This window comes from Myotis myotis, unplaced genomic scaffold (assembly GCF_014108235.1).
Source record: "Myotis myotis isolate mMyoMyo1 unplaced genomic scaffold, mMyoMyo1.p scaffold_m19_p_3, whole genome shotgun sequence".
NCBI classification, from domain to species: Eukaryota; Metazoa; Chordata; class Mammalia; order Chiroptera; family Vespertilionidae; genus Myotis; species Myotis myotis.
This window is the reverse complement of record NW_023416335.1, coordinates 201,321,293-201,348,125: the sequence shown is the minus strand read 5'-3', so window position 1 is coordinate 201,348,125 and position 26,833 is coordinate 201,321,293. Positions and strand designations below refer to the sequence as shown.

Below are 26,833 nucleotides of genomic sequence, written 5' to 3'. Positions count from 1 at the left end.
TTGTGGAAGAGCCACACTCAAGGGGCCAAAGAGCCCCATGTGGCTCGCGAGTCGCAGTTTGCCGACCACTGCTCTAGGCCAACATCATTTACTGCTTTAAGAGGGTATTTATTTGCCAAAGAAGTATAACTGAGCTCTCTAACCACTCGGAAGTGTTCATCGTGATTCCTTGGTAAAATAAGATAGTTTCAGTAAAATAGTGGATATAATTTTCTTCAATAGATTTTCTCTTTCTTTTAGCTTAACGTTCTCCATACAGAGCTGGCTAAACAGTTGGCAGACACAATGGTTCTACCCATTGTACAATTTCGAGAAAAGGATCTCACAGGTAAAGTAACTGAATTCAGTGCCAGTTACCTTTAAAATATTACTTCATTTAATAGTAATTCGTACTGCATTAATTTCTTTAAATGCGTGGATTACTGAGAAATGCCCTTTCTTGTTGAGTAGCTCAGTTTAACTAACTTGCATTGAATCCCCACTGTGTTCTTGGCTCAGCTAAAGGAGGTCACAGGCTAATAAAACAGACTTGGAGTCAGACAATGGTAACATCATGTGATGAGGGCAGCAGGACAGAGACGTTCAAGGAATAGCAAGAGGGACAGAAAGACGTCATTGCCCTTTTGAGGACAGGGTGCCAGGGCAGGCTTCCTGGAGAAGGTGATCTCCTAGCAGGGCTTTCAGAGGTGAATTCGTGTTTACTGAGCACACAAGATAGCAAGGCTTGTATTACCGCCTGGAGCATTTGTGAAGGCACGCTATTCTTAGGGATGTAAGGTGGTGGGAGGCTTGGATATCATTTTTAACCATCTGTACGCCATAAGCGTCTATAGACGCAAGTGGCGGACCTTTTTAAATTAAATTCAAAATATCATGGCAGTTAACTGGTTAAAAGAAATGTTCTGGAAAGAAAATAATCATCCCCTAAGACCTGGGTTGCCTTTTGGTTTTGTTTTTTGGGAGGCAAACCTGGAATTGAGAGTGTCTGCCCACAGCTTTGGTGACAGTGGTCTCATGACTCCAGGAGAGCTAAACGTGGATTAGGAGTACTTACCCAGGATGGTGATTATTTTATTTTTAAGGAGAGTATCAATGAAAAAAGTTAAAGTGTCCTTTTCTGATGACACCAGGAAAAATTTGAAGTGTTGGTGCAGGTCATACTTGAGTCAGCATCAGAACCAGTATAGAATCTGGCGCCTCCCACCCCCCCACCCCCACACCCCCCATCCCTGATGGTGGTGTTTCATTTTGCTGCCTTACTCGTTTGCCCACCAATACAAGTACGGAATCTGGATGAAGGCCGCACAAGAAATATTAAGAAAGCTATTTAAATTGGTAAGGAAAAACATCACAGCTCTGCTCCAATAGGAAGAAAAAGGGAGAGAGAAAGAAGGGAAAATGCGAGAAAGTATCCTGATATCAAGAAATAATATGAAGAGAAATTGAAAAGCTGGAGGCAGTTTTGAAGTAAACTGAAAAGCAATGTAGATGATGTGAAAATGCTGGGCTTTGAGGAAGTAGAGATGGAGAGTGTTAAAATTGTAAAGCATCAATTTCGTTTAGGTGTCTGTGTTTTTAAGTGTTTAACCTTGGACTCCCATTGCTCTCATTGATCTTTTTGGGGGGTTTGTCTTGGACTTTGTTTAGCCACCTTTATATGTGCAGGGGTAGCGCCCACATGGGTGCCGGGGTCCAACCCCAGCAGGTCCAGGGGTCCCCAAAGGTGTGGACGGAGTCGGTGAAGAAGGAATGACATGGAGACAGCGTTCAGTTGATCAGCAGCCTAGCCAGGATCTCTAGCCAAGTTCTGGTCAGGATCTCCAGCGAAGTTCTGGTTAGGATCTCCAGCCAGGTTCTGTGTCCATGTTCTCTTGCCAGGTTCTCCAGCCAGGTTCTGTAGCCATGTTCCCTCGCTAGGTTCTTCAGCCAGGTTCTGTCCAGGTTCTCCAGCCAGGTTCAGTCACCAGGTTCTAGTCAGGTTCAGTCCAGGATCTTTTGCCATGTTCTCTCCAGCGAAGTTCTTCTGTCTGTAGGTTCTGTGTAGGTTCTGTCTTCTAAGTTCTGTGTGTAGGTTCTGTCTTCTTAGTTCTGACTTGTTACATCTGTATTTATACCAGTTGATTCCAGTCCTATCAATCTCTATTCCAAAGGTTAGGGCGTTTCTTATCTCCATTCCAGGGAGTAAAGATTATGTAGCTTAAGCATGATTGTTCATAGTTAAAGTGATTAATTACCTGCCTGGCACTTAGTTGAGAGGTTTTATTCCCTCCCTAACTTCAGGGGAAAATCCCTACCTGGGGAAACAACCTTTCTCAGAGACCTTGGTTAAAACACATAGTGCCAAGAAGGTGAGCAAACATATTAAGAACAGTATGCCATATATGCCAGGTCCCTTGAAACAGCAAGCATGGACCGGCTCCCGGCACATGGGGTAATGGTTATTGGGGTTGGCTTACTGAAAGTACAGTACACTGGATTGCTTAAGATATTTTTCGTTAAAACAGGCACCCCGTGTTCTTTTGTCAGGTTTTAAAATGGCAGTGACAGGAAATTTCTAGGGTTTGGTATAGTCAGGGCATTCTGAGGAGAGATGTCTGAGAACACAGTGGGGGCTGAAGAGGCGGAGCTTATACATACACTCCAGGTCTCCATGCATAGTCCCTGCCACCGTGCCCTCCACCTGGTCCTCGAGTGCCCCCTCCTTCATAGATCCTCACAGGCTGTCTGGAGAGAACTGCTCCATGCTCCATGGGCAGTCAGGGTCCCTGGGTGTGGGGTGCAACTGAAGCCACAAGCTCCAGTGAGACCAGGAGTCCCAGCCAGGCCAGGGCCCTGTGAGGGCCGAGGGCCTGAGGTGCTGGCAGCACCTTCCCGTCCTCATGGACGGCTTTCTTTCCTTGGGCAAGCACGCAGCTCTGGACCGGCTTGCTTTGTTTCTCTGCTCTAAGACATCTCTTTTCTCTTGTGCAGAAGTAAGCACGTTAAAGGATCTCTTCGGACTCGCCAGCACTGGTAGGCACCCTCCCCATTCTTGTGTGTGGGTTTAGTGAATCTGTGGGCAGAGACACTGAATGATTGTTCTTGCCTTTCAACCTGTCTGGGTGCTAACATGTCTCTTTACTTTTAGAGCATGACCTCTCAATGGCAAAATATAGCAGGCTTCCTAAGAAAAAGGAGAATGAAAAGGTGATAACACCTCCCTTACATGTTCTCACTTCTTATGTCGCTCCTTTTGTGTCTTCCCTTGTGAGTTAGTGGCATTGAGGGTATCTTGGTGAATTTCTTCTTTTTTCCTATACATAGATTTTTAAATTTTTTATTCTAAATCCCCTAAAGTAGATTTTTCACTTCCTAATTCTAGCTTTGAAAGTTAGTTTTCAAACATCAACTTGGGACCATTGTAAAATTATAGTCACACTATGATTTTAACGTAAGCTGGGCACCTCACGTGATTGAGTCATAGGCACTTGGGCACTTGTTGGCTCTGACTCTTTAACTCACTACTTACTGTAAATAATAATGGATATTTTCAGGCACGTACCTTTCATTTCTGTCACATGATTTCCTTAGAGCAGTCTCACAGGGGACCCAGAATGTGTGTGGCCTTAAGCGAATGGCCATGTTGTTTTCCTAACGAGTGTGGCGCTGGGAGAGCTACCAGAAGGGACTGGCTCCACCCAGTGCAGCCTCACAACATGGACATGCTATCCCTTTACTATTTTTAATTTGGATATTTAAAAACATGAGGTGGAACCTTATCTATGCTTCCTTCTCTTTGTTACAAAAGTGGTTCTCATGTAGAAATCAGCATGGTTTGGAGCTGCGTGCTCTTACGGAATTGCCACGGCCATTAGCCAAAGTGCCGTTTTCCTTTCACCTCTTAACCAGGTGAAGACGGAGGTGGTGAAGGAGGTGGCAGCTGCCCGGCGGAAACAGCACCTTTCGTCCCTTCAGTACTACTGCGCCCTCAACGCGCTGCAGTACAGGAAGCGCATGGCCATGATGGAGCCCATGGTGGGCTTCGCCCACGGACAGGTAGGCAGTCCTTCCCCTCAGGCGTAGGACCTACGCCAGCTGTGGAGGGCAGCGCGGCCTTCTGCTGAGGGAGCACAGGGGCCGCACAAGCAGCGTCAGAGGAGGAAACACGTGCACAGCCTCGCAGAAGCTCTCGGAAGCTCGGCACCTGGAGAGCTTGCGGTGGGCTGGACCGTCAGCTGGGCTTGGGCTGTACACGCAGGAAATGATGGCCTTGATCCCGTGGCTCCTGTGCGCAGGAGCTGGCATGGCCCTTGTCTCTGATCCAATGACAGGAGGCCGGGCCCGATTGTCTGAGAAGCAGCTGCCTGTGCAGGCTGCGGAGCCAGGCTCACCAGCTAGGACTCCGCTGGTCGGTGTGGTAGTCACCTCGGTGGGCTGTTCTGTGATGTGTGGCTGAGGCGAATGCCAGCACCTGGGCCGGTAGGACGTGGGGAAATGTTGCCAGTGATGGATGAAATCACTGCAGAGTGTTTGTGTGCAGGGAGGTCCCAGGTTCAGGATGGGGCCTTGACTGGCACCAGCCTGGCAGGGACAGGAGTGGTGGGAATGTGAGGCGAGTGGCACCAGCCTCGCCCGCCATCCCTGCCCTGCGTTAGCCCCACTTACATTGACTCCAGACTCACTCCAGCTTGTGAGAAACGCATCTGGGAACCTTCTCTGATCTAGGAACAGAAAGGGATGTGAGGAAGCAAAATGTTGAGAAGGAAAAGTCAGCAACTTAAAAACTTACGTGTGAGCACCTATTATTTTCATAATACATTGAAAAAATACATATTGTTTTTTATGTTAATCCTCACCCGAGGATATTTTTCCATTGATTTATAGAGAGAGGGGAAGAGAGGGGAAGAGAGAGAGAGACATCGATGTGAGACACATCAATTGGTTGCCTCCTGCACACATCCTGACCAGGGCTGGGATTGAGCCTGCAACCAAGGTATGTGCCCTTAACCAGAATCAAACCCGGGACCCTTCAGTCCACAGGCCATGCCTCTATCCACTGAGCCAAACTGGCTAGGGCTAAAAACACATACATTTTTTAAAAGCACATCACTTTCATTCAGGGAAAGGGGGAACAAGAGAAGATTTTTAAACATCCAAATTCAGTTGTCTGTCATCTGAATATGGTTATTACCTTGCTGAATAATGCAGACACTGAAGTCAGCTTATGCCCTTATGGTGATACTTAATAGAACAGTGTAATCTTTCGGTGTCATCTGAGTAAGCTAGGTTAAGCCAAAAACTAGCACTGCCCGGCTGTGGGCTGCAGCCCTCAGCAAATCCTTGGGTTGGGCGAGCTTCCTCACCATGGGCACTTGTGCCCACATGTGTGTCCTCTCTGTTGCCCCCTCTCTCCTTCCATCAAACATTGCACCTCTGCCCTGGTGGATATCCTGCTTGTTAGAGAATGCCAGTACCCTCTGCTCTCTACTTAACACCTGGGCACGAAGGGCGTGGGGAAATGTTGCCAGTGCTTGAGGAATCATCCTCCCTGGACTGACAGGCCTGGCCTTTGGAGCAGTAATCCCTGCCCATTAGAGCCCCAGGGTCAGGGAGTGTCTGGAACTTAGTCTCAGAAAGATGCACGGCTGCAACCTGGGACAGCCTTGGGAGCCTGGGTGGAGGAGGGTCCCTAAAAGAGCTAAAGGATGGGTTTTATCTGGTTGCTTTCACTCTTCATGGCTGAGAACCACCAGTTCCCCCAGCCTGGACCTTTGAAGCGAATGCTGCTGGCCACAGGGGGCGTGGGGTGGGAGGTAGAGGGACTATGGGCAGAGCAGCACGAATGCGGCCCATGCCTGGGAAAGCAGAACAGAGCACACTGTTGTTGGGGACTGAGGATGGCACATTTCATTTTTCAGATGAAAAGTGTCTAGATTTTAAGACACAAGACCAAATAGTCCCTCACCCTGCAGACTTTTTAATCCTGGTGAAATTGTAATTGTTTCTCTTGTCCAGGTTGTTGTCTAACCCCTGACTCTTTGAATAATTCTGAAGCAGCCCTTTTAAATCAGTGTTCGTTGAGCATCACCTTTGCTGGCTGCTGATCATTTGACCATTGCACTTCCCACTGCTCATGAAGGCGTGTGAACTTTGGTCTTTGGATGACTTTCCCCTGAATCAGACTTCTCACCACCACCCACCATAGTGGAGGTTGTTTGACTCCATTTCTGCCTTCCCTGGCCCCAGGCAAACAGGTTTTCAGTTAAGTCATGACTAGTCCTCCCTCCTGCAAACCAATTGAGGCGTTGTCAGCCTGTCCAGGTTTATGAGGGCACACAAATGAACTCCAACGTAGTATTTGCAGGATAAGCAGTATGTGACGAGGCTGTGGAAGCCAGTATCTCATCCCTGCCTTCCACCCATTCATCAGATTTTTGAGGGAATACGTGAGCCCTGCCCTGGGAGCTTAGAGGATAGTGGAGGGGCTCAGACATGGATTGGTGTGTGGAGTTGAGGGAGGGGTAGGTGAAGGAAAACCAGCATGAAGTTGTGCCCTTAGAAATGCTCATTCAGTGGACTTTGATATTTAACATTTCAAGGATTCAGAATGCTCATCTCTCTCTGATTCAGAGATCACAGGGCCAGAACCTCTCCCTGCGTGGATTACTTTGCATTAGGGTAATCCAATCATCATCTGTTTCTGTGCTGTGAGAACTAAGGACAGGTGTGTGCATACCTCCCCGGGCCTCAAGGCCGTGCCGATGACTCCTGCTAGTCTCCTTGGAGTGAGAGGTCAATGTCTGTGCTCACCACCCAGGCAGGGGCTGCTTCCGGATCAGACAGACCAGCTCTGTAACCTGAGCGGATACCCATGTCCAAGCTGAGTGTTCTCTTTCTCATGACAGAGGTTTGCAACCATTACTTCCCTACAGTCAGGGGTGCAAATGGAGCGGCTCGTACCATATTCAGACTTTTAAAGGCCCAGCCTTACAGAGAGACGGAAGCTTGAGCTTTTGGGGAGGGATGGTTGCTGATGTCAGTAAGGCACAGAGGTAGTCCTCTTCTCTTTCCCGTACCCCTGCCCTTCAGGGCTTGTCAGGGACCCCGGCCTTCTGGGAAGTGAATACCCAGGAATCACAGAAGCAAGGAATTCCTTCTGTTGTTTCCCAAAAAGCCAGCAATAGCAGTTTCATTTTCAAACTGTAGTCCTCAGGTCTTCCCTGGGCAGAGAGAGCACCCACTGTAGACATGGAGCACCATGCAGTGCCAGGGCCGCCTGCTTCCTTCACGTACACGTCCCCCTTCAGCTGATGTCGGGGTTGGATGAGCCTTCGGCCCAGCTTTCCCTCTGGAATTCCGCAGCCATGTCGCCGTGCAGCCTGTGCTCAGAGCTGCCCATGGCTCAGGGGGTGGGCCAGTCAGATGGCGGCCCTCGCCTCTCTGAGAACCTCCTGCTGCTTGTCTGTCTCTTGTTGGTGCTGTGCATGTCATTGTCACACCAATGTAGCCCCTACAGATGCAAAGGTGAAGAAGACCTAATCCTTGTCCTAGAAACCCACTATCTAGAATTCACACAGGAAAAAGGCTGACAGTATCAAAATTATCAGTAGTAATTACTGACACACCTGGTATATGCCAAGTGTTTCACTTACATGATTCCTGAGCTTTACAGACTTTTTACAGAATAGCAGGTTTCACCATCCCCTTTCTCCACACACACTCGGGGCTTTGGGAATAACTCTCAGCCGGTGGGGTGGGGCTCATGGAGATGCTGCCAGTGCTGCGGGCGAGGAGCCGGGCAGCCAGGGTCAGCCGCGCCCACGGTCAGTCTCACAGTCCATGAACTCAGCCATACACTTTCCTGAATAATTTTCAGAATATCGTAATTATATCTTTCAGATTAACTTTTTCAAGAAGGGAGCAGCGATGTTTTCCCAAAGTATGGACAACTTCTTATCCTCCGTGTCAGACATGGTTCAGAGGTAATGCTGCACTCCAGTTGGGGTCTTGGTGCTTTTGCTTTCTGCCAAATCAGCCTCTCCGGTGGGGGTGGGGGTAAGGGGCCCCCCGCAGCTGCTGTCACTCCCTGAACTCCCAGGAACAGTGCCTTCTTAACTCCCGACATTTGTGAATAGTGTGGTTAAAAGGAATGATTTCTGCATTTCCCAGCTTATGTGGACCCCGCAGTCCTATCCACTACATTTACAGATTATAAATCAATACAAGATTAAAGGATCCACAGGGGTACTTTCCTATTAAGTCAGAGTTCTTCAGATCTTCTTCTGTAACAATCAGGTTTCACGTGTCAGACGCCTCAGTCCGGTTTGGACTTGCTGTGGAGAGAGTGCCTTGTTCCTTTCTTGGAGAGCTAACTGGTTAGCAGCCAGAAGTGCTGCAACATTTTAGGAACTTCAGATCATCACACTAATGTATGATAAACAAGGCAGTAAGCCTTTTTGAATTAATTTAACAACCTGGAGTTCAGTCTTGCAATTGTTTTTTTTTTTTTAAAAAATGCATCATCTCTCCAGACAGCCCTGCCACCCTTAATGATGCTGTGGCCGCTCTCATTCCCTTTACCTCCTGTTGTCAGCGCCTGTGATGGTGAGCTCAGTGGAGGCTCCAGGCACCCCCAGCACCGGGCTTATTTCATTCAGAAGTCAGACATATGGCTCCTTGTGTGCTTTTCATGATTTCTGGGGTATAGAAATATGTCTGTCTTGTTGGTGCACATGAGTATTTCTCTGGGGAGAAAATTATTACCTTCATCGGGTCCTTAGAGTTTTATCACCCACAAAAGCGTAAGAAACTAGGTGTTTTTGTAAAGCTTTGGCTCCCTCCCACCTTCCTTCTCTTGCACTGCTGCTTTTCCCGCATATTCCATTCTCCTAGCCTTGGCAGTGACAAGCAGGGGTAGCTAATGAGGGTTGTTCTCCAGCTGGCGTGGCCCCAGGCCATCAGCCATGGAGTCCCGTCATTTCATTCAAATGTCAGAGTAGCCAGCCCTCCCCTGGAAGGCGGCTTGCACCCAGCTGCTGCGTTAAACACGGTGCAGGCGGCGGACCTGGGATCTCCTACAGCAGAGTATGAGCGTGCAAGCCCAAACTTCCTTCACTGCAGACCCTTTGAGAGAACATCCTGAGGAACTCACTTGTGAAACACCAGGCAGCTGGCCCCCAAGGTTCCCTCTATTTTAACATCTGTGATTCTGTCTTACCTCCTTCCACACGGTGGAGAAGTGGAACACGCCTCTAAAGTTTGCTTTCTCCGATGGATGGGCCCTGTTCAGGCCTTTGTAGCCCATCCTGTCACCACCGGGTGGGGCAGGCATGTGGCTGTCTATCTTAGAAGGAAGAGCATTGCCCTGGCTTTGCTGGTGCACCTTGGTACTACTCCTGGTCAGTTTCCCCTCTCCAGTGGCCATCTCCCGGCTCTTGCCTAAACCAAAGTGAGCGGGAATGACTGCTGTCCTCGCCTTTCCGGCCCTTTCACAGGAAGCCTGCATGTGCCTCCCCTAAGAATGGGCTCATTGAAGCTTTTCTCCTAACATTTGTATCAGCAGTTCTGAGCATGACACCTTTGCCAGCAGAGGAACTGTTTAGCTGGGTTCAGGCGTTGTCCAGTGGGACCCCTGTGTTATTTTAAAACAGCAGTCATGTGAGCACAGAATAATGCATCCCGGAGTGTCTAAGCTCCGGCTTCCAGGCCTAAGAGAGAGGTGGAGAGCTGCGGCTCTGCCATCTGATGCCCAGCGCTGAGTGGCTGACCGGACGGACACCTTCTGTCTTAAGCATTCAGGTGGAACTGGAAGCCGAAGCAGAAAAGATGAGGGTGTCCCAGCAAGAGCTGCTTTCTGTGGACGAATCTGTTTACTCGCCAGACTTCGATGTAGCTGCACCACCGATCAACAGGAACCTCATCCAGAAGGCCGGTTACCTTAACCTTCGAAGGTGAGGATGCCGTTGCCCGCCCCGCAGTGGCTGAAGGGCTGAGTGCCCCATGAGAGAGTGGGGGGAACTCCCACTACAGCACCCCTCCTGCCTGGGACGTAGGAACAGTCGTATGAGTAAGAACCCAGCTGTGGACTCCAAGACACCACAGGCCACCCCTGTTCCTGGTCATCATGGCCGTTGGTGGGGACACGGTTGCCTCATCCATAAAATAGAATTGATAACTGCACCTACATTATAAAGTTGCTACAAGGGGTGAATAAGGTTGTTTTTAGCAGGCAGTAAGCACTCAAATGATAGCTATGACCCTCTTTGAAAATTATAATTATTGGGGCAGGAAACCTAGTGCCTCACACATAGTCACTGCTCAGTAAACACTGCATCGGGTTGTGCATTTAATCCCCCGCCTTGGAGGGTCTGTGCAGAGGAACCGTCAGTGGTTTTCTTACTGGGAAGAGCCCCTCAAAGGTTTGTAAGCTTCTTGATCACAGGCCAAGTGATAGAAAACTCCACGAGGTCCTGGTGTTCTTTGCCAGGAACTGGATTTTCCTCTTGTAAACAGCCCACAAAACAAGAATAACATCCAGTTGGAACAAAACTGAATCTTGTGAAAGCCCCCGAGATTCTTATACCAGAGGTGACCCTGGTGACTAAGTAGCTATTGAGCAGTGCAGCTCCATGTCTTAGAGAAGTGACCTTCCAGGTTTCAGTTCCAATGGTGACGGACTAATTCTGTTCTCTGGCTGAGGGGCAGGCGCACCGCTCACTTCTTAGAGTCGGCCCTGGGACTGGCATCCCGGGTGAGCTGGCCCACAATCTCCCAGATCCTCCAAGCTCAGTTGCACATCTCTGCTGCTCTTTGCACTTTAATTATTTCCAAAGCAGTTTTGCTTTAAAGAACACATTGTAAAATGTGACTGATCGCCACAAAGGGCAGCAGAACTTTAGGTGCCACTCATGTTTCCTAATACTAATGGGCTTGCACACAATCCTTGTAGTAAAACAGGACTGGTCACCACCTCCTGGGAGCGGCTTTACTTCTTCACCCAAGGCGGGAACCTCATGTGCCAGCCCAGGGGAGCCGTGGCTGGCGGCTTGATCCAGGACCTGGACAACTGCTCCGTGATGGCGGTGGATTGTGAAGACCGGCGCTACTGCTTCCAGATCACCACCCCCAATGGGAAATCGTATGTCACGTGGGTTTTACGTGGGTGGAGAACCAGTGTAGTGACCGCACCCCTGCCCAGGGCCTCCTGGCTCATTCCTCCAGGGGAGCGGCTGTCTGGGCAGCGTGGCCCTTGGGAGGGTGGTTCTGTGTTCTTTAGGCACATGACCCATATGGGACCCAACCTGCCTTACACAAGGAGTGCCGGTGAGGATTGTCTGTGCTTAGATAAGAGATGACTGACGTGTAAGAGTGACAAAGGTGGCTGTGTGTCAGCACAGGTTCTGTTCTCACAGAAGGCTGTGGCTAGGCCTCACCGCTCCTTAGACAAGCATTTGTGTTGGTATTGGTGGGAGGCGGGGACGAGGAGGAGGCAGGAAGGAAGACCTGCTTGAGGAGTCGATGTTTCCAGCTAAAACGTGAACAGGACGTTCAGCTGCGGGAGGGTCACTCCTCAGCATGCTGTCCCCATCCATCCCGGGCCCCGAGGTCCTCCTTTCCCGATGGCCGCCTGTAGTCGTTCACGTAGACCCCATCCCAGTGGGAGCCCTCACTTAGAGCAGGGCTGGCGGTGCTCCAAGGGATGCAGAGCCCCAGGGGGTAGGAGGTGGGCAGTGCTCTGGGTTCCCCTGCCTGGCGGGGAGGGTGGCCCTTCCTTGTCAGAGCTGCCCTGCTGGCATTGGCTCTGCTGGGGTTGCGAGTTGAGATTTTATCTGAACTCTGGCATCGGGAGGGTGGGCAGTGTTGGTAGTGTTGACCGGTTCCTCTCCCAGCCTGGCAGGGCATCTTCCTTCCTCCCTGAGTGAAATAAAGTGCAGAAATGAGCTGGGAATGAAGATGCCCGGATTCTAGTCATGCTCCTAGAGTAGACAGTCACTTAGTCCTCTGGCCTCAGTTTCTCAGATGTGAAATGGGGATGAGGTCCCTGTTCCCCGTCTCCCATAGATGAGATGGGGACAAAGGAACTGGATGTGGAGCCCTTCAGAGTTAAACCCCCACCAAGGCTGAGCAGTAGTACTTGTCTGTATTCCCAGCCCTCCTTATGCAGGCTTTTCCGTTCTTGGGGAGGAGTGGAGTGGCTGCTGTTCCTTCTTTGGGTGTGGTTGGGAGGGGTGGCTGGTGGCCTGGGATCTCTAAGCGGGGCCAGAGGATGGTCCGCACTGTGAGAATCACAGGCTTGGGCCAGTGGCTCTGAGCCCAGCCTGCTCAGTTTACAGATGAGAAAGCCAAGGCCCAGGGAAGCGTTTGTTTGTCCAGATGACAGCCAGACCCAGAAACCCATTCTCTCTCCTTCCCACTTTGCTGCCTTCCTGCCCTTTCCCCTCGGGGCCCCAGTGGAGTTCAGTTTTGTGGAATAATGGTCAGTCCCTGCCATCTGGGAAGCACTTACTTGGATGCACTTTATTTCAGGGGAATAATCCTCCAGGCAGAAAGCAGAAAGGAGAATGAAGAGGTAAAGATTTTGTTTGTTTCACTTCCTTCTCAATGTAGTGGGGGACTCCGGGATTCAGCAGGTTTTTTAATGTCCTCCACAGTGGATATGTGCGATCAACAACATCTCCAGGCAGATCTACCTGACTGACAACCCCGAGGTAATGACCAGCCGCTTGCCCTGCACCTCACCCTTTAATTAGCCTGAAAGGTAAGCGGCTGCCTCCCGGGACTGAGCCTGTCTCCCTGTGGATTTTTAGGCAGTCGCCATCAAGTTGAATGAGACGGCTCTCCAAGCAGTGACTCCCATTACAAGTTTTAGAAAAAAGCAAGAAAGCTCCTGCCCCAGGTAACTAACGGACAAAGGAAAGCTAGCTTTTGTGGAGCCGAATTAGGAACTTGACAGAAGTTATTTCATCCTCACAAGCCCCCGGGTAGTGTCCTGCAAAAGCAGTAACCGGTCAGGAAGGTTCCCGTGTGCACAGCACAGGTGAGGGCAGAGCTGGGATTCAGACCTGCCTGCAGTCGTCCAGCCTTCCCCTGGCCCGCGCTGCCCGAGCACACAGGACTCGCCCGAGGGCCCTGCTGGTCGGGAGGTCCCCCCGCATGTTCTAGCAGCATCAGCAAAGTTAAGGAACCAGAACACACAGTGGAGCAGAGCTGAAGGCTTGGAGAACAGGGGTGGCATAGTCAGAACCAGGGTAGCTCAGGAGGCACAAGACTGTCCCTGTGACTTACTGAGAACCACAGGAGTGCAGAGGGAGAGCGTCAGCCTGGCTTGAAAGGTCTAATGAATGACTAGGAATTTGAGCTGGTGTTTGAAGTACAAGAGGGTTGGGTGAGCAGCGTAATAGGGATGGAGACAGAGAGGAAGAGCATATGGTGTGCTTGCTGTAACTGGGGGGGGGCGCGGGGCACGCATTAAGGGAGTGGAGAAGGAGGCTCCGGGAGAAATGAGAGCCAGGTTGTGGTTGAATGCTAGGCCAAGAAATATTATTCATTCCGTTAACATTTCTGACTACTACTAGGTACCAAGTAATAAATATTATTTAGCTATAACCCCTGCCCTCAAAGTCTGTCTCCCAGGGAGACAGATGCCAACAGGAAACCAGTTGTAATGCGATGAGCAGGACAGCAGTGCAGAACGCTCTGCAGCAGAGCCACCTGTAGGTAGTGGCGAGATCTGAAGGATTTCAGCCAAGAAATGAAGTTTTCCAGAGAATACTTGTAGAATGGTGTGAAGGCCTGACGGAAGTCTCCATCAGCATTCAACACTATTCACTGGATTGTAAAGGCGTAAGATTAAAAGGGATTTGTTTTACCCCTCCTCTCTCCTATACTCCAGCCAGAACCTGGAAAATTCAGAGGTGAAAAATGACAACACTGTTCCCAAAGCAGCAGTCAGTGTACCTGAAGCTGAAGAACTAATTGCGCCTGGAACACCCATTCAGTTCGATATCGTACTTCCTGCGACAGAATTCCTTGATCAGAACAGAGGGAGCAGGTATGTGCTGCGGGAGGCCTCTGGGAGAAATGAACGTAAATTTGGCCCCTCCAGAGGCTGTTGCCATTCTGCCTTAGAGCTTAGTGCTAAGTGTCCCAGCACTGACCTGAAGTGACTCTGACTCTGGCTCCCCCCAGGCGGATGAACCCTTTTGGTGAGACTGAGGATGACGCATTCCCAGAGGCAGAAGGTACGTGGTGCGTTTGTGTGCTCACTCTCTCCTCTGCACAGTGGCCAGGGCCACTGAAACAAGATGTGACATCATGTTCTAGAGAGTGGGGACTTGAAATATTCATTGTTCTCTGAGAACTCATTAGGACTTGGGTACAAACTGACGGGAAGCTGTTGCACCGCTAGCCACATTCATACCTTCCGCACTCCTGCATTGAAAGTTGCCAAAACTAAATTTGGTGTCAATTACAAAAACAAATTCAGAAGATAAAATGATCGCCTAAAAATGCAGCCTGAGTCACAAGTGTGCTATTTCATTTCAGAAAACCAAAACCACAAATCATTCCTTCCTGAATTTTAAGATCACATGAATGTTATTGGTTTAAATTCATATCTTGTTGGTTTACATCCCGATGTACATCAGAACATACTCAGTTGAGCTGACCATAACCTGCTCCACAGAGAGGACTCGAGTTCCCAGCCAAGGCAACTGAGTAGCTAGAAGAGCTGGAAAGACCTCTTTGAAACCCAGCGGCAGGACTGGAGCCTGAGAACACCATCAGAATGAAGTGCCACTTACTTACATGTAAAAGGAGGACTTGAGAATTGGCACTTCTTAACCCTTTAGGCAAAAAAAAAAAATGTTGCCTCAGACCTCTTCTCCATTTATGTCTGACTTTTAATGCAGTCCAGTTTGTGAACAAGTTTTCAAACATGTAAAAACGCTTCATATGGGAGTAACCATTTCAGTTATATTTTCCTAGGTTATTTTTAGGGGCTAGGATACTAATGGGAGGGCAACTAGGCAAAAAGACTTATTTTAAAGTGGTAGGTAAATGAATTATTCTGACAGAAAAAAAGAGCTTTTAAACTGTCTTCATGGTCTGCCAGTTACTTGCCGTCATTGAGTTTTGTCAGGTGATACACTGTCATCAGAAAGCCAGTACTGGAAGTTCAGGGACTCAAATAAGCACACTTAGTTTGCGATCTCCATTCGTTTGTGGAACATATCACTGCCCTTCAATCACAAATGAGTAAGACCCAACGTCAGGTCTTATTTTCTTCAAATAAGTTTTCTTTTATAAGAGGATTTAATCCATAGGCCAATCCATAGGCCACTGTTGTCCAGTGGAAAAAGCCTTTTTTCAGAGAAAAGATATGGTGCATATACTGCCACCTTCGTGTACTCACCTAGGTTTGGTGCAGGAGGCTGTTTACCTGGTGCCATGGTCTTACCAGGTAGCAGGGCTTTTCTAGTATAAGGAAGTAGTTCCAGACAGACAAAGCATAGACAACAGGAAGGAGATTCAGAGCTTCGGCAGTGTGCGTGGGGCTTGTAAAAGCAGCGTATTCAGAGATTTGGGTGGAAAGCCCTCCATAGAAAGCAGACCAGTCCTGAGGTCTGGCAGCTGCGCTCAGACCAGCAGCCCTGGTGCTGGGTGCAGGTAAGCAGGCAGGACATGAGTGTGACCCTGAGCAGAAAATGCTCTCTTGCAGATTCTCTTTTGCAACAGATGTTTATAGTTCGGTTTTTGGGATCGATGGCAGTTAAAACAGACGACACTACCGAAGTGATTTATGAGGCGATGAGACAAGTGTTGGCGGCCCGGGCTATTCATAACATCTTCCGTATGACAGAATCCCATCTGATGGTCACCAGTCAGATGCTGAGGTACATGCGGTTTCACTCTGACTTTCTTATAGCTTCCTCAGTCCCCTCTGAAGGCATGTTCCCCCACCTGCAGCTCATAACTAGAGCATTTGGTTGGATTAAGTGTCCATTTCGATTCTGTAAGATGTACTGGGTAGAAGATGCTCCCTTAATGATAATCTAGGAATTTAGTGGTGGGTGAATCCTGTTGTTTATAAGATGGCCATCATTTTAGAGTTACTCTCTACATCTCAGAACTTGAAAATGGAAGGTGGGTTGTTTTGTTTTTGTCATTTCTGAGAATACTATTTGTAAATAACAACAATGAATATAGGACATAAAACTGCCTGAGATAACTAGACCACCACAAGAAAATCTGCTCAGTATTTGTTGGACTGAAAATAAAGAAATTAAACTACCTGGTTTGGGGGCTCAGGCAATAAGGTCTTTATGAACATGGCAAACGATAGTCAGGACATGGTTAACTGTAACAGAGGCTTCAGGAGCTGCGCTGTCCAGTTCTGTAGCTACAGGCAGCCAGTCTGAACTGAGGTGTGTTGTCAGTGTAAAAACAGGATATAGCAAATCTCTAAGATCTCGTCCTGACCCCGAGAAAGAATACAAAACATCTCATTAATTTAATATTTTAGATTAAATAATGTAAATGGGTGCTAGAAAAATGTATGTATGAGGTTTACATTCTATTTCTATAGGACAGCAGCATTGCATTACAGCCAGAATGGCTAGGCTTATTTCTGGCATTGGCATTTACTAGTTGTATGACCTTGGGCAAGTTATTTAATCCCTGTGCCTTGGTTTCTTCAGCTGTATCTACACCTCCTAGTGTTGTCATGAGGAATAAATATGAAACATTTACAACTGCAACTGGCACACAGAAACTGCTCAATAAATGTTAGCTTCAAAAAAATGAACTAGGTGTTGGCAAAAATCAGTCCTTTTCCTTTGTTATAAACCTTGTAAGAATTGGCTTCTTAAGAATAAAACTTATATTGACAGCTTTTCTCCAAGTATGTCCTGGATCTTTTATAGGCATTGGTTCATTGTTCTTATAATTTCCACACAAAAAATCAGAGCAAATATATATAAAAACACTGAGAAACTATACTGCATCAAAGAACACTATTAAAAAAGTACAGAGACAGCCCCACAAACTCTTCTAAGTTTATCCAACGTTTGTGACGTAATGTATCTGTTAACATTTCAGGTTAATAGATCCTCAGACTCAAGTATCCAGAGCCAATGTGAGTATCCTCACACTTGCCAATTTTAGTGATTACTTCTATTCATCTTTGTAACTACCTTAAACACAAGTTAAATGACTGCCACTAATAGTGCACTTTTTAATGACTTTTTCCATGGAGGATGACATTGTCTGTTGTTTAGTTCCAGTTTGTGGTGTGATATTCAGTCTATCCTTTCTTTTTCCAGTTTGAGCTCACCAGTGTCACCCAGTTCGCTGCTCATCAAGAAAACAAGAGACTGGTTGGCTTTGTGGTCCGCTTGCCTGAATCCACAGGCGGAGAGTCTCTGAGCACATATGTTTTTGAAAGCAACTCAGAAGGCGAAAAGGTCTTATTTTTTTCATCTTAAGATTCCATAAGATCTAAGTATAAAAGGAAGATATTTAAAGGGTGTTTTTTACACCACTGCCTGGATAGTTAGTTGATTATTCTGCAAGTCCCCATTGAGTTTAGATAATACCTCCTAGGAAGGCCCCACTGAAAACTGCCTGGAAGTAAAATTTCCCTGGGGTAAATACGTATTAACCAAAATAGACTGAATACAGAAGAACTTTAATGCTGAGTAATAATTGTTTAGTAGACCTACCAGTAATTGTTAAAAGCGGTTCCACTCAAAGCAGAAGTTACAATCTAGTCTCAGAGAGCAAACCAAGGGAGCAGACATCAAGAAAGTACATCTAAACTGTTCTCTTGTTTAGTAGAAAAACTTTGTGACTGCATTCGCTACTTAGAATTAATCAAATTTAACCAGTCCTTTTAGCAAGTGCCTGTTTGCCACTATATGTGTGAGCATGCAGTGGCTAATGTGGCCAAAAGAAAAAGGGAACAGCATCCTGTTAAGAATTTCAAACGCTGGAGTAATTTCAAGTTCCACTGGCTGGGTATTTTTTGTATGCACAGATTGGCAACAGGAGACCAGGGACAGTAGACACTCATGTTGACATGAGTAGACAGTGACCTCATTGTACTTCTATAATCACATTCCCCTCCCCCCCCCAAAAAAATTCTTTATCCTTTTCTACCTTTGTCAAACACCACTTTTCTTGTTTTGCAGATATGTTATGCTATTAATTTGGGAAAAGAAATCAATGCGGTTCAGAAGGTAAGGTCCACTTTAGTGCTTGTTTAGCAGCTACTCAAAAGATACCTACCTATACATGTCAGGGTGTCTCTCCAAACGGGAAATGATGCTCACTTGGCAGTGTGGTCAAGTTTGGGATTTCCTTTTTATGCATTCTAACCACATTCTTAATCAGTTCCACATTCATTGGCATCACTTCTGTAGCTCTTGCTTTACTTATTTGTTGCTTGCTGCTGTTGCCTAGATTTCCTGTCTTTCAAAGTAGGATGACACAAGCTTAAGCATCTATCATGTGCTCTTAAGCCTTGTTCCTTAGTCGTCCCAGGCCGGCAGCACTGACACACATCATTCAGAGACTTACTAGAAATGAAGATTCAGACCTCCCTGTCTTACAGTCTCATTCACCCAGCAAGTTAAGAGCCCCATTTATAAGAAGAAAAACCCTGGAATTAGAGCAGTGAGCAAGACTGATCAGTTCCAGCACCGGAGGGCTTCTATGAGTTACTGTCCAGGAGAACTTTCTGCAGTAATGGAAAACATGCAGCTTGAATGTGGCTAGTGTGACTGAGGAACTGGATTTGTAAATTTTATTTAAATACTAACGTAGCTAGTGAATACCGTATTACTATGGTTCTAGTCTACAGGGAGGGCAGAAGGACCAAGGACTGAGACTGATGTACATGAAATGACAAGCACTGCAAGTTAGTATTTTATGGTCTAGACCGGATGTTGGCAGACCTTTTTTGTAAAGGGCCAGATAGTAAACCTTTTGGGCTTACTATCTGTCTCAATGACCTCAACTCTGCTGTTTAACACAAATGCTTCCAGAGATAGAAAGGAATGAATGGGCATGACTGTGTTCCAAAAAAATGTTTACAAAAACAAGCCAGATGGCCATAGCTTGCAAACTCTTAGTGTAGATTAAAAGAGAGAAAACAGTGAAGAGACAGAAGACAAAGATATGTTGTGAGGGAAGTCCTCTTTGGACTCTTTCTGGGAAGATTATTATGACTTGGCTATGGAGTGATATTTTTGGCTGAGAGGAAAACCAAGATCTACTAGATTCTAGGAATAATGCAATTGAGTTTTTTTCAGAGAAGCAAGGAAACCCACCTGAAGGCACACACATAGGCAAGTAAGAAGGAATAAAGCTAGACTACAGAACATGAAGCCAAGCCAAAGGGGTGTTAAGTGCATTTTAAGTGTTTTCTTTTCTCCTTCTTAAACTCCCATAACTTCAGGATCCAGAAGCATTGGCTCAATTAATGCTGTCCGTACCACTAACCAATGATGGAAAATATGTACTATTAAACGATCAACCAGAGGACAATGATGGAAGTCCACGCGAAAATACAGGCGCAGAATCTGAAGCATAACTCATGCGCTTTTGGGGGAAGAGCACCCAAGGAGAGCTACCTCCTTAAGGGTTTTCAACTTCTCTGATACACAGGCACACGAACTGATTTCAGAAAGCTGACAATCGCTTGTGGAATGGACTCTCGATGCCTTGGTACTGAGACTTGGGAGGGAAACAGTAAGAAATGGTTGACAACAGTCCTACCCATCTACAAATGTTATTTTAGGTGCTTTGTGGTAAGTCCTTTTCTTAGATTATTATTCAGTGCTCAGATTGAAAGTTATGAGAAAATGCATCGTTCACTTTATTTGAATGTCATCTTTTTTCAGTTTCCAGTATCCTTTTTTAAAAATGGCAAAAGCCTAGATTTATAATTAAACACTAAATATTTCCTATTAATATACTCTATTTTTGTATTTTACTTAATAAGCTTTAAGTGCCTGTCATCCTGAAAATTGTATTTATAATCAAGCTTGTCTCATAATTGGACCTAATAAGCATTAATCTGTGCAGTTAGGTGCCGAGCCCTGCTCTGAGGCTCGAGCACTAGCAGCAATGCAGGTCTAGTTCTGATCATTGTTCCAGGCATCATGCAATAAAAACTAGCAGATGAGAACCACAAAAGATACTCAGTTTTACAGTGGATCCTTACTGAACCAGCATTCAGAAGTTTACGATCCTTTAGATGTTACTGTTTTTATTGGTGGATCACCATGTGAACAGCTCTGCCAGGTCCTGTTTCTTCTGAGCCAGACCCTCCTCAAGGAAGGGGCCAATTAATTTTAAAACTCACTTGAAGAGCAGTTGGTTTAAAGTTCCTATTTCCACTCTGGCATCCCAGCCCACTCCACCATTCCCTCCTACCCATGAAATAAGTATAAAATGATCTTGAATTGGTATAGTGTGTTTAATTATAACCAAGTTCAACAGAATGTTATTGTCTTTGTAATAAATTAACCTAGCAATAAATGCTAGCAAATAAATCTATTGTTCTGTTTCTTTTGCTTTTTGTGGTTATTTTCTAGAACATCCCTGGAAGAAAACTAAAGTTGGTTTTATAGCTTTAACAGTTTTATTTGCAAAAACTAGGGCAGAATGAAATCACAGCAGCGAGGATGACTATCAAAAAATACATATATTCAACCTGAGTAGAGTAATGGGATCTCAATGCCAAGTTTTTAACAGGTGTTGCTTTTAAAATGATGGGTTAATAAAATAATTTTTGCAACCCCAAATTAAGTTAATGTTACATAGGATCCATCTGAGGAATACACTGTGTACCATCAGAGACATAGTGGGTTGGTCCAAGTCAGTATGAAATTACACACTAATGCCTTACAACATACATATCATAATGATGTCAGGTCAGAAGTTCTCTAACAGGCCGCAAGAGCCACAGTCCTCTGAATTTCTTTTTCTTGCTTAGAACCGTTCAAGTGGGAGGGGAAGAATCTCAAGTCATGAACAATGCTAGAAACTAAAATCAAGCTTTAAAGAAAATTTTTTGTTTAAAGAAAGAATGGCTTAACAAAGCCACAAAGCATGCAAATCCTAAGAAAAGCATGAAGACTGAAATTCAGTACAGTAAGACTAATCACAAAAACACCAGAGAGAATGAAAACAAAAAATTAACTGAGCTTATTAGCAAGCATGACCCACAAAACATTTAGTATTCAGAATACACAATTGGGATAGGGCAGTTTCTTCAATAAACGATCTTGGGAAAACTGGACCACTATTGTATACCACACACAAAAATTAAGTCAAAATCAAGACTATAAAATCTGAAATCATAAAACTCCTAGAAGAAAAACAGAATAAGCTCCTTGACATAGGTCTTGGTGGTGATTTTTTAAAATCTGACACCAAAGCAAAAATAAACGAGAGAGACTGACTACAGATTTTGCACAGCAAAGAAAATCAACAAAATGAAAAGACAACCTACTGAATGGGAGAAAATATTTGCAAATCTTATCTGATTAAGGCGCTAATACCCAAAACACATAAAGAATTCATACAACTCAGCAGAACACTCTGGTTAAAAATGGGCCACAGATACATGAAAAGATGCTCTACATTATTAATCATCAGGGAAATGCAAATCAAAACCACATTTCACAACTGTTAGAATAGCTATCATCCAGAAGGAAAAAAAAGCACTGGTGAGAATGTGGAGACAAGTGTTATCGGAGGGAATGTAAATTGGTGTAGCCACTATGGAAAACCGTATGGAAGTGCCTCAAAAAAAAAAAAAAAAAAAAAAAATAGAACTACCAAAAAATCCAATTCCACTCCTGGGTGTTCATCTGAAAAAATAAATAAATAAATACTAACTTGAAAACATCTGCACCCCCATGTTCACTGAGGCATTATTTACAATAGCCAAGATATGGAAACAACCTAAATGTCCATCGATGGATAAATGGATTGACAAACTGGTATACCTCTACAAGAGAATAGTCTCCAGCCATTAAAAAATTAAAAAATGAAGTCTTGCCATTTCCAACAACATGGATCTCGAAGGCATTATGCTAGGTGAAATAAATCAGAGAAAAACAAATACTGTATAATCTCTCATGTGGAATCAAAAAAATAGGTAAAAATGAAAGCTCATAGATACAGATTGATGGTTACAGTGGGAAGGGGGAGTAATGGGTGAACTTTCTGGTTTCACTTACATAAGTTGAGTTTTAAAATCTGATTCATTAATGTTTTCCCCTCATTTTAAGGATGAGAGCATTGCTATAGAACAGTGATGGCGAACCTATGACACGTGTGCCAGAGGTGACACGCAAACTCTTTTTTGGTTGATTTTTCTTTGTTAAATAGCATTTAAATATATAAAATAAATATCAAAAATATAAATCTTTGTTTTACTATGGTTGCAAATATCAAAAAATTTCTACATGTGACACGGCACCAGAGTTAAGTTAGGGTTTTTCAAAATGCTGACACGCCGAGCTCAAAAGGTTCGCCATCACTGCTATAGAATGTTTCATTACACACAGATCTTACATATGTGTTCTAGAATGTATAATCCTTGAAGATGATCCCAGAATTAAGACATCAGATAGATACTGATTGAAAAATAAATTTCATCTACTCTCCTGAGTATGTCATGTCTCCACTAATGGGAACTGGAGCTATCAAGTAAACCAGGTAGTGAAGAGCCAAACTATTAAAATAGAAGAAAAAATTTATAAACTTGTCCATATAGACTTATTACACTACATATAAGAACTTACCATATGAACAACTCCAACTTTGCCATCACCATCTCTCAGTTCACAGTCCTATGACTTCACTTAATCTCTACAGATTTCCCACTTATTCTGGATTTTGTTTTTAACTGAAATCTTTGGCAACCTGTTAAACTGTTCCTAACATCTAAAAACCTTTGTGAGTTTTTTTTTTACTGTAGCATTAAAACTTTCTTAAGAAATGGAATACCGTCAATCTAAGACTTATTCAACTTTAGCTGGGAAAAGAACTAAAATTATTAAACCTGGTTAAAGTCTACCTTTTAACACTTAGCCAACCCAGCATAAAAGAGAAACATGATGATGTATGTGATGGCATTATCTCATCTTTCTCACAATCTTAAAAATGTAATACCTCAGAAAAGGAACATCAATCAGACTTCACTGAGGACAATTTCTGCTGTTATTTAAAAGGCTCTTGTCTCATCTCCAGCATAATATTTAAAAGGCACTCATTGCTCAGACGGTTGGAGCATAGTCCCGTACACCAAAAGGTTGCGGGTTCGATCCCGTCTTTGATTCCTGGTCAGGGGAGTACAGGAGGCAATCAATTGATGTTTCTCTCTCACATCAATGTTTGTTTTTTTCTCTCTCCCCCTTCCTCTCTCCTTTAAAAATCAATGAAAACATATCCTCAGGTGAGGATTAAAATAAAATAAAAGGCACTCAATTATTGTTTTAGTTTGATTCATGTTTGCAAATGGCATCTCAGTTATTTCTAACATTAAACACTGCAAACTAATGATCCCTTCCCAGGATTAGGATTTTAAGTTAATCATGCAGGTTCTTTTTATATGAAAATAGCAAGCAACAGAAAGATCAAGAAGGTACAAAGGAAAGAAAAAAATAGTCTTCATTTGGGATGCACAGAGAGGAGCCAACAATAATCATACTTCAAATTCCGTGCCTATGTGCATGCAAGTATTTTTTTAAAGGTAGAGTCCATGTACTTTATTAGATTAAAGGGACTCTAAAAAGGTTAATGTTATATATTGTTTTAAGGTATTTAATTTTGAGGGGGAAAAAAGATTTTTAATTTTGGCCTGGCTGGCATGACTCAGTGGTTGAGGGTCAATTCCCGATCAGGGCACGTGCCCTGATTGCAGGCTTGATCCCCAGGGTGGGGCATGCATGAGGCAGCTGATCAATGATTCTCTATCATCATTGATGTTTCTATCTCTCTCGTCCCTTCCTTCCTCTCTGAAATCAATAAAAAATGTATTTTAAAAAATTATACCTATTAAGATATTTAATTTTGAACATAAACATCCAGGGGAAGTACATTTTTGAAATTACATTTATTGTTTTATTATACATATTGTATTCTATTAGAACTGAGGAAAGGGGTGGCCCCACTCCAGTAACAAACTTGCCATCTTTTACAAAATTTAATTAGAACTGACAGTGTTATGGTTAGCATTTAATTCCTGAGATTTTGAACATTATTGTTTTCTGTGAATTTACAACAAATGCTCACACTAATTTTAAATTACAGTATGTCTGGAAAAAATGAAAATAGCACTAATATGTTAGCAAGGAAAACAATCATCCAAATATGTATATTAACTTAGGCATGAAATTCAAGCCCTGTTAACTCAGCACTTTAATAACATTTAAATATACGTAATCTTTTCAGAGATTTTATTTCAACTATGTGAACTTACTATAATTTATCCAGACTGTAGTGACAGTATTTTGACTAAAGGCAAAATAATAACCTATCACTTCTCAACTGCCAGTACCCATACAGTCAGCATGTGAATTCTATCTAGGATGGATAAAAAACTGACGTGTGGGGATAATGCACAAAGACACCTGATTCTCTTGTAATTACATTTTCTATCCCTTTTATATGAGATGATTTTAGGGAAGTTAGAGAAAAAAAAACCAGAAAAGCAATACTTTGCTACGAAATGGTGACTAATTTGATAGAATCCAATGCAAGATCATTCATATAAACATTTACAACAATGAAAATATAAATTATTATGCAGCATGCTTTAGGGCCACTTCTACAGTTAGAATGAATTACAAATATTAAATGCCTTTAGTCCATTCTCTGTCCATAATTCGGTAAGTCACGTTTACACAGTTAAAAAATATATATTTCCTACCTATTCGTTTCTTCTGACTTTTAACAGTGAAAGCGTTTATCTTGGGCTGGGAAAACAACCCTGACTGTAACCGTGAATACAGGGGGCATTGTACACCTGTTCCAAAAGCTGGAAATCAAACAACAATGTTAGAATTACTTACAGGATTTACCTGAAGAAATGCTTCATAGGCAAGTGCAATGGAAAATCAAACATTTCCCAAAATGACGTTAGTATTACATGTAAAGTTTTAAACTTCCTTGTTTTCATTGTAAATGTATGAGTTTTATATTAAAAGATTATAGGCCATGATTAATAACCATTTAACTATTAACTGGCATAAAGCTTTACAAAAATAAATCTAGTAGCTTGCTGGGAGCTAAATTTACTCAAAATCTTTCTATACTTTTTAAAACAGTAAATGATTTATTAGAAACTTTATTATCACAGTGGTACAGTGCTTAATCTGATGTCTTAGATTATACTTGGTTTAAAGAAAAAGTCTGCCCAAGCCATCACCAAGATTTCAGTTCAACCTAATGAAGAAGAAACCTGAGTTTGGATGTAAAATAAGCAATCATTCATTTTTCTCAGGTATCATACATGTGCCTTCAACCCAAAGTGAAGCTTTAAGCAGAACTCTATGGCTTTATCTGAATTTTCTTTCATCCTGTGTATGAAATAAATCTTAAATTTAAAGCGGCTGTTAGAGGTTAAATGTTCTCAAAGCAATGTAAACTAGTATAAAATGTCTCACCAAGACATCAGTAGCTCTTGTGAATCCCATGAAATTAACAATAAAATCAGTTTATATTGTACATAAAGGGTACATAATACACTGTGCCTCGTCTCCAGTATCAAATCCATCTTCATACAGTCCTTTATAATGATTGGTATGTATGCTTCATAAATTTCAGGCTCAATTCCTTTTGTTTAAACATGTATTTACTGGCTGTACATAGCATATGCATTGAATTTCCAATGACTGGACAAATATGGATCAAAGACCTATGCAAATACAAATTCTAAACATTCATGTAGATTACAAGAGATCTGAGGTGGCAGTTTAGGAATCTGGATTGGCCCTTAGATAACTCCACTTCCTAGGCACATATGGCCTAAAGTCCAGGCAAAAATCCAACTTTAAAATCTCATTCTCAACCTTTGAAAAGTTGAGCCTTTGGAAAAAGAATGGACTTCTCTTTAGAACACTGCCTTAAAGAGTCCCAACATATTTCCCAGAGATGTGGCCCAGGAAACACTTCGTTAGCTTACTAACATCCATGTCAGTGGCAATAGTAATGACATTCCGATGCTGTCACGGGCACCGCATACCATCAGTATCATTTGACAACACGATCTGCAGACACAGTGCTGTCAGACAGGTCTCCATTGCTTGTTTTAGTCTCTTCTGGAAACATAAGTGAAAATAACAACAGACATTTATGTTCATGAAAAATTGAATTAAGTAAATAAAAATTGAGAAGAGCTGTATTGCTAAATTTCAAATTAAGAAAATGTTGCATCTATCAAATATTTCTCTAATATCACAAATTATATCTAGATTACCTTGATTTAAAAAAAAAAAAAAAGCTAAATATTGCAATTGTCATGTTTTGACTGCTTCTTAAAGGAAGTATAGATTTGTGAGAGACCAGAACAGCATTGGGGGTTGACAATGCATGTATGAACTGCTATTACAGTGTAGGCTGTTACAGAAACATGGCTGCAAATTCATTATAATACTTTCCAGACTGGGTAACTTTTTATTTGTAGTTATAATTTACTTTTAAAATCAATTATTTATTATGATTGTGATAAAATGAATTCCTGGTTTTCTGTGTAAAATGTCGCATACACGTATTTCTTTAACAGCAAAAAACTATGTGACTAACATATTCAGCAACTATGACTTCATCCCTGAGCAAC

The 26,833-nt window shown here is 43.9% G+C and overlaps 2 protein-coding genes across 19 annotated transcripts in view; one reads left to right on the top strand and one right to left on the bottom strand.

Moving 5' to 3' along the window:
• APPL2 (adaptor protein, phosphotyrosine interacting with PH domain and leucine zipper 2) overlaps positions 1–20,548 on the top strand; it is a 41,349-nt gene extending 20,801 nt beyond the window's left edge. For 5 of the 11 annotated variants that reach the window (XM_036297892.1, XM_036297898.1, XM_036297895.1 and 2 more), the window contains 17 exons: positions 241–328; positions 2,971–3,012; positions 3,128–3,186; positions 3,889–4,035; positions 7,879–7,961; positions 9,771–9,929; positions 10,928–11,116; positions 12,505–12,547; positions 12,630–12,686; positions 12,786–12,874; positions 13,871–14,029; positions 14,167–14,219; positions 15,698–15,872; positions 17,077–17,113; positions 17,301–17,441; positions 18,168–18,215; positions 19,436–20,548. In XM_036297892.1, the coding sequence (XP_036153785.1) occupies positions 241–328; positions 2,971–3,012; positions 3,128–3,186; positions 3,889–4,035; positions 7,879–7,961; positions 9,771–9,929; positions 10,928–11,116; positions 12,505–12,547; positions 12,630–12,686; positions 12,786–12,874; positions 13,871–14,029; positions 14,167–14,219; positions 15,698–15,872; positions 17,077–17,113; positions 17,301–17,441; positions 18,168–18,215; positions 19,436–19,570 (1,704 nt within the window). In that variant the 3' untranslated portion in view covers positions 19,571–20,548. Of the gene's footprint in view, positions 1–240; positions 329–2,970; positions 3,013–3,127; positions 3,187–3,888; positions 4,036–7,878; positions 7,962–9,770; positions 9,930–10,927; positions 11,117–12,504; positions 12,548–12,629; positions 12,687–12,785; positions 12,875–13,870; positions 14,030–14,166; positions 14,220–15,697; positions 15,873–17,076; positions 17,114–17,300; positions 17,442–18,167; positions 18,216–19,289; positions 19,326–19,435 lie in introns of all 11 variants that reach the window. The other 6 variants (XM_036297893.1, XM_036297894.1, XM_036297899.1 and 3 more) reach the window with 6 other exon arrangements.
• Positions 20,549–24,090: 3,542 nt separating this feature from the next.
• WASHC4 (WASH complex subunit 4) overlaps positions 24,091–26,833 on the bottom strand; it is a 63,623-nt gene continuing 60,880 nt past the window's right edge. For all 8 annotated transcript variants that reach the window (XM_036297812.1, XM_036297813.1, XM_036297814.1 and 5 more), the window contains one exon: positions 24,091–26,315. In XM_036297812.1, coding sequence (XP_036153705.1) covers positions 26,223–26,315 — 93 coding nt within the window. In that variant the 3' untranslated portion in view covers positions 24,091–26,222. The remainder of the gene's footprint in view (positions 26,316–26,833) is intronic.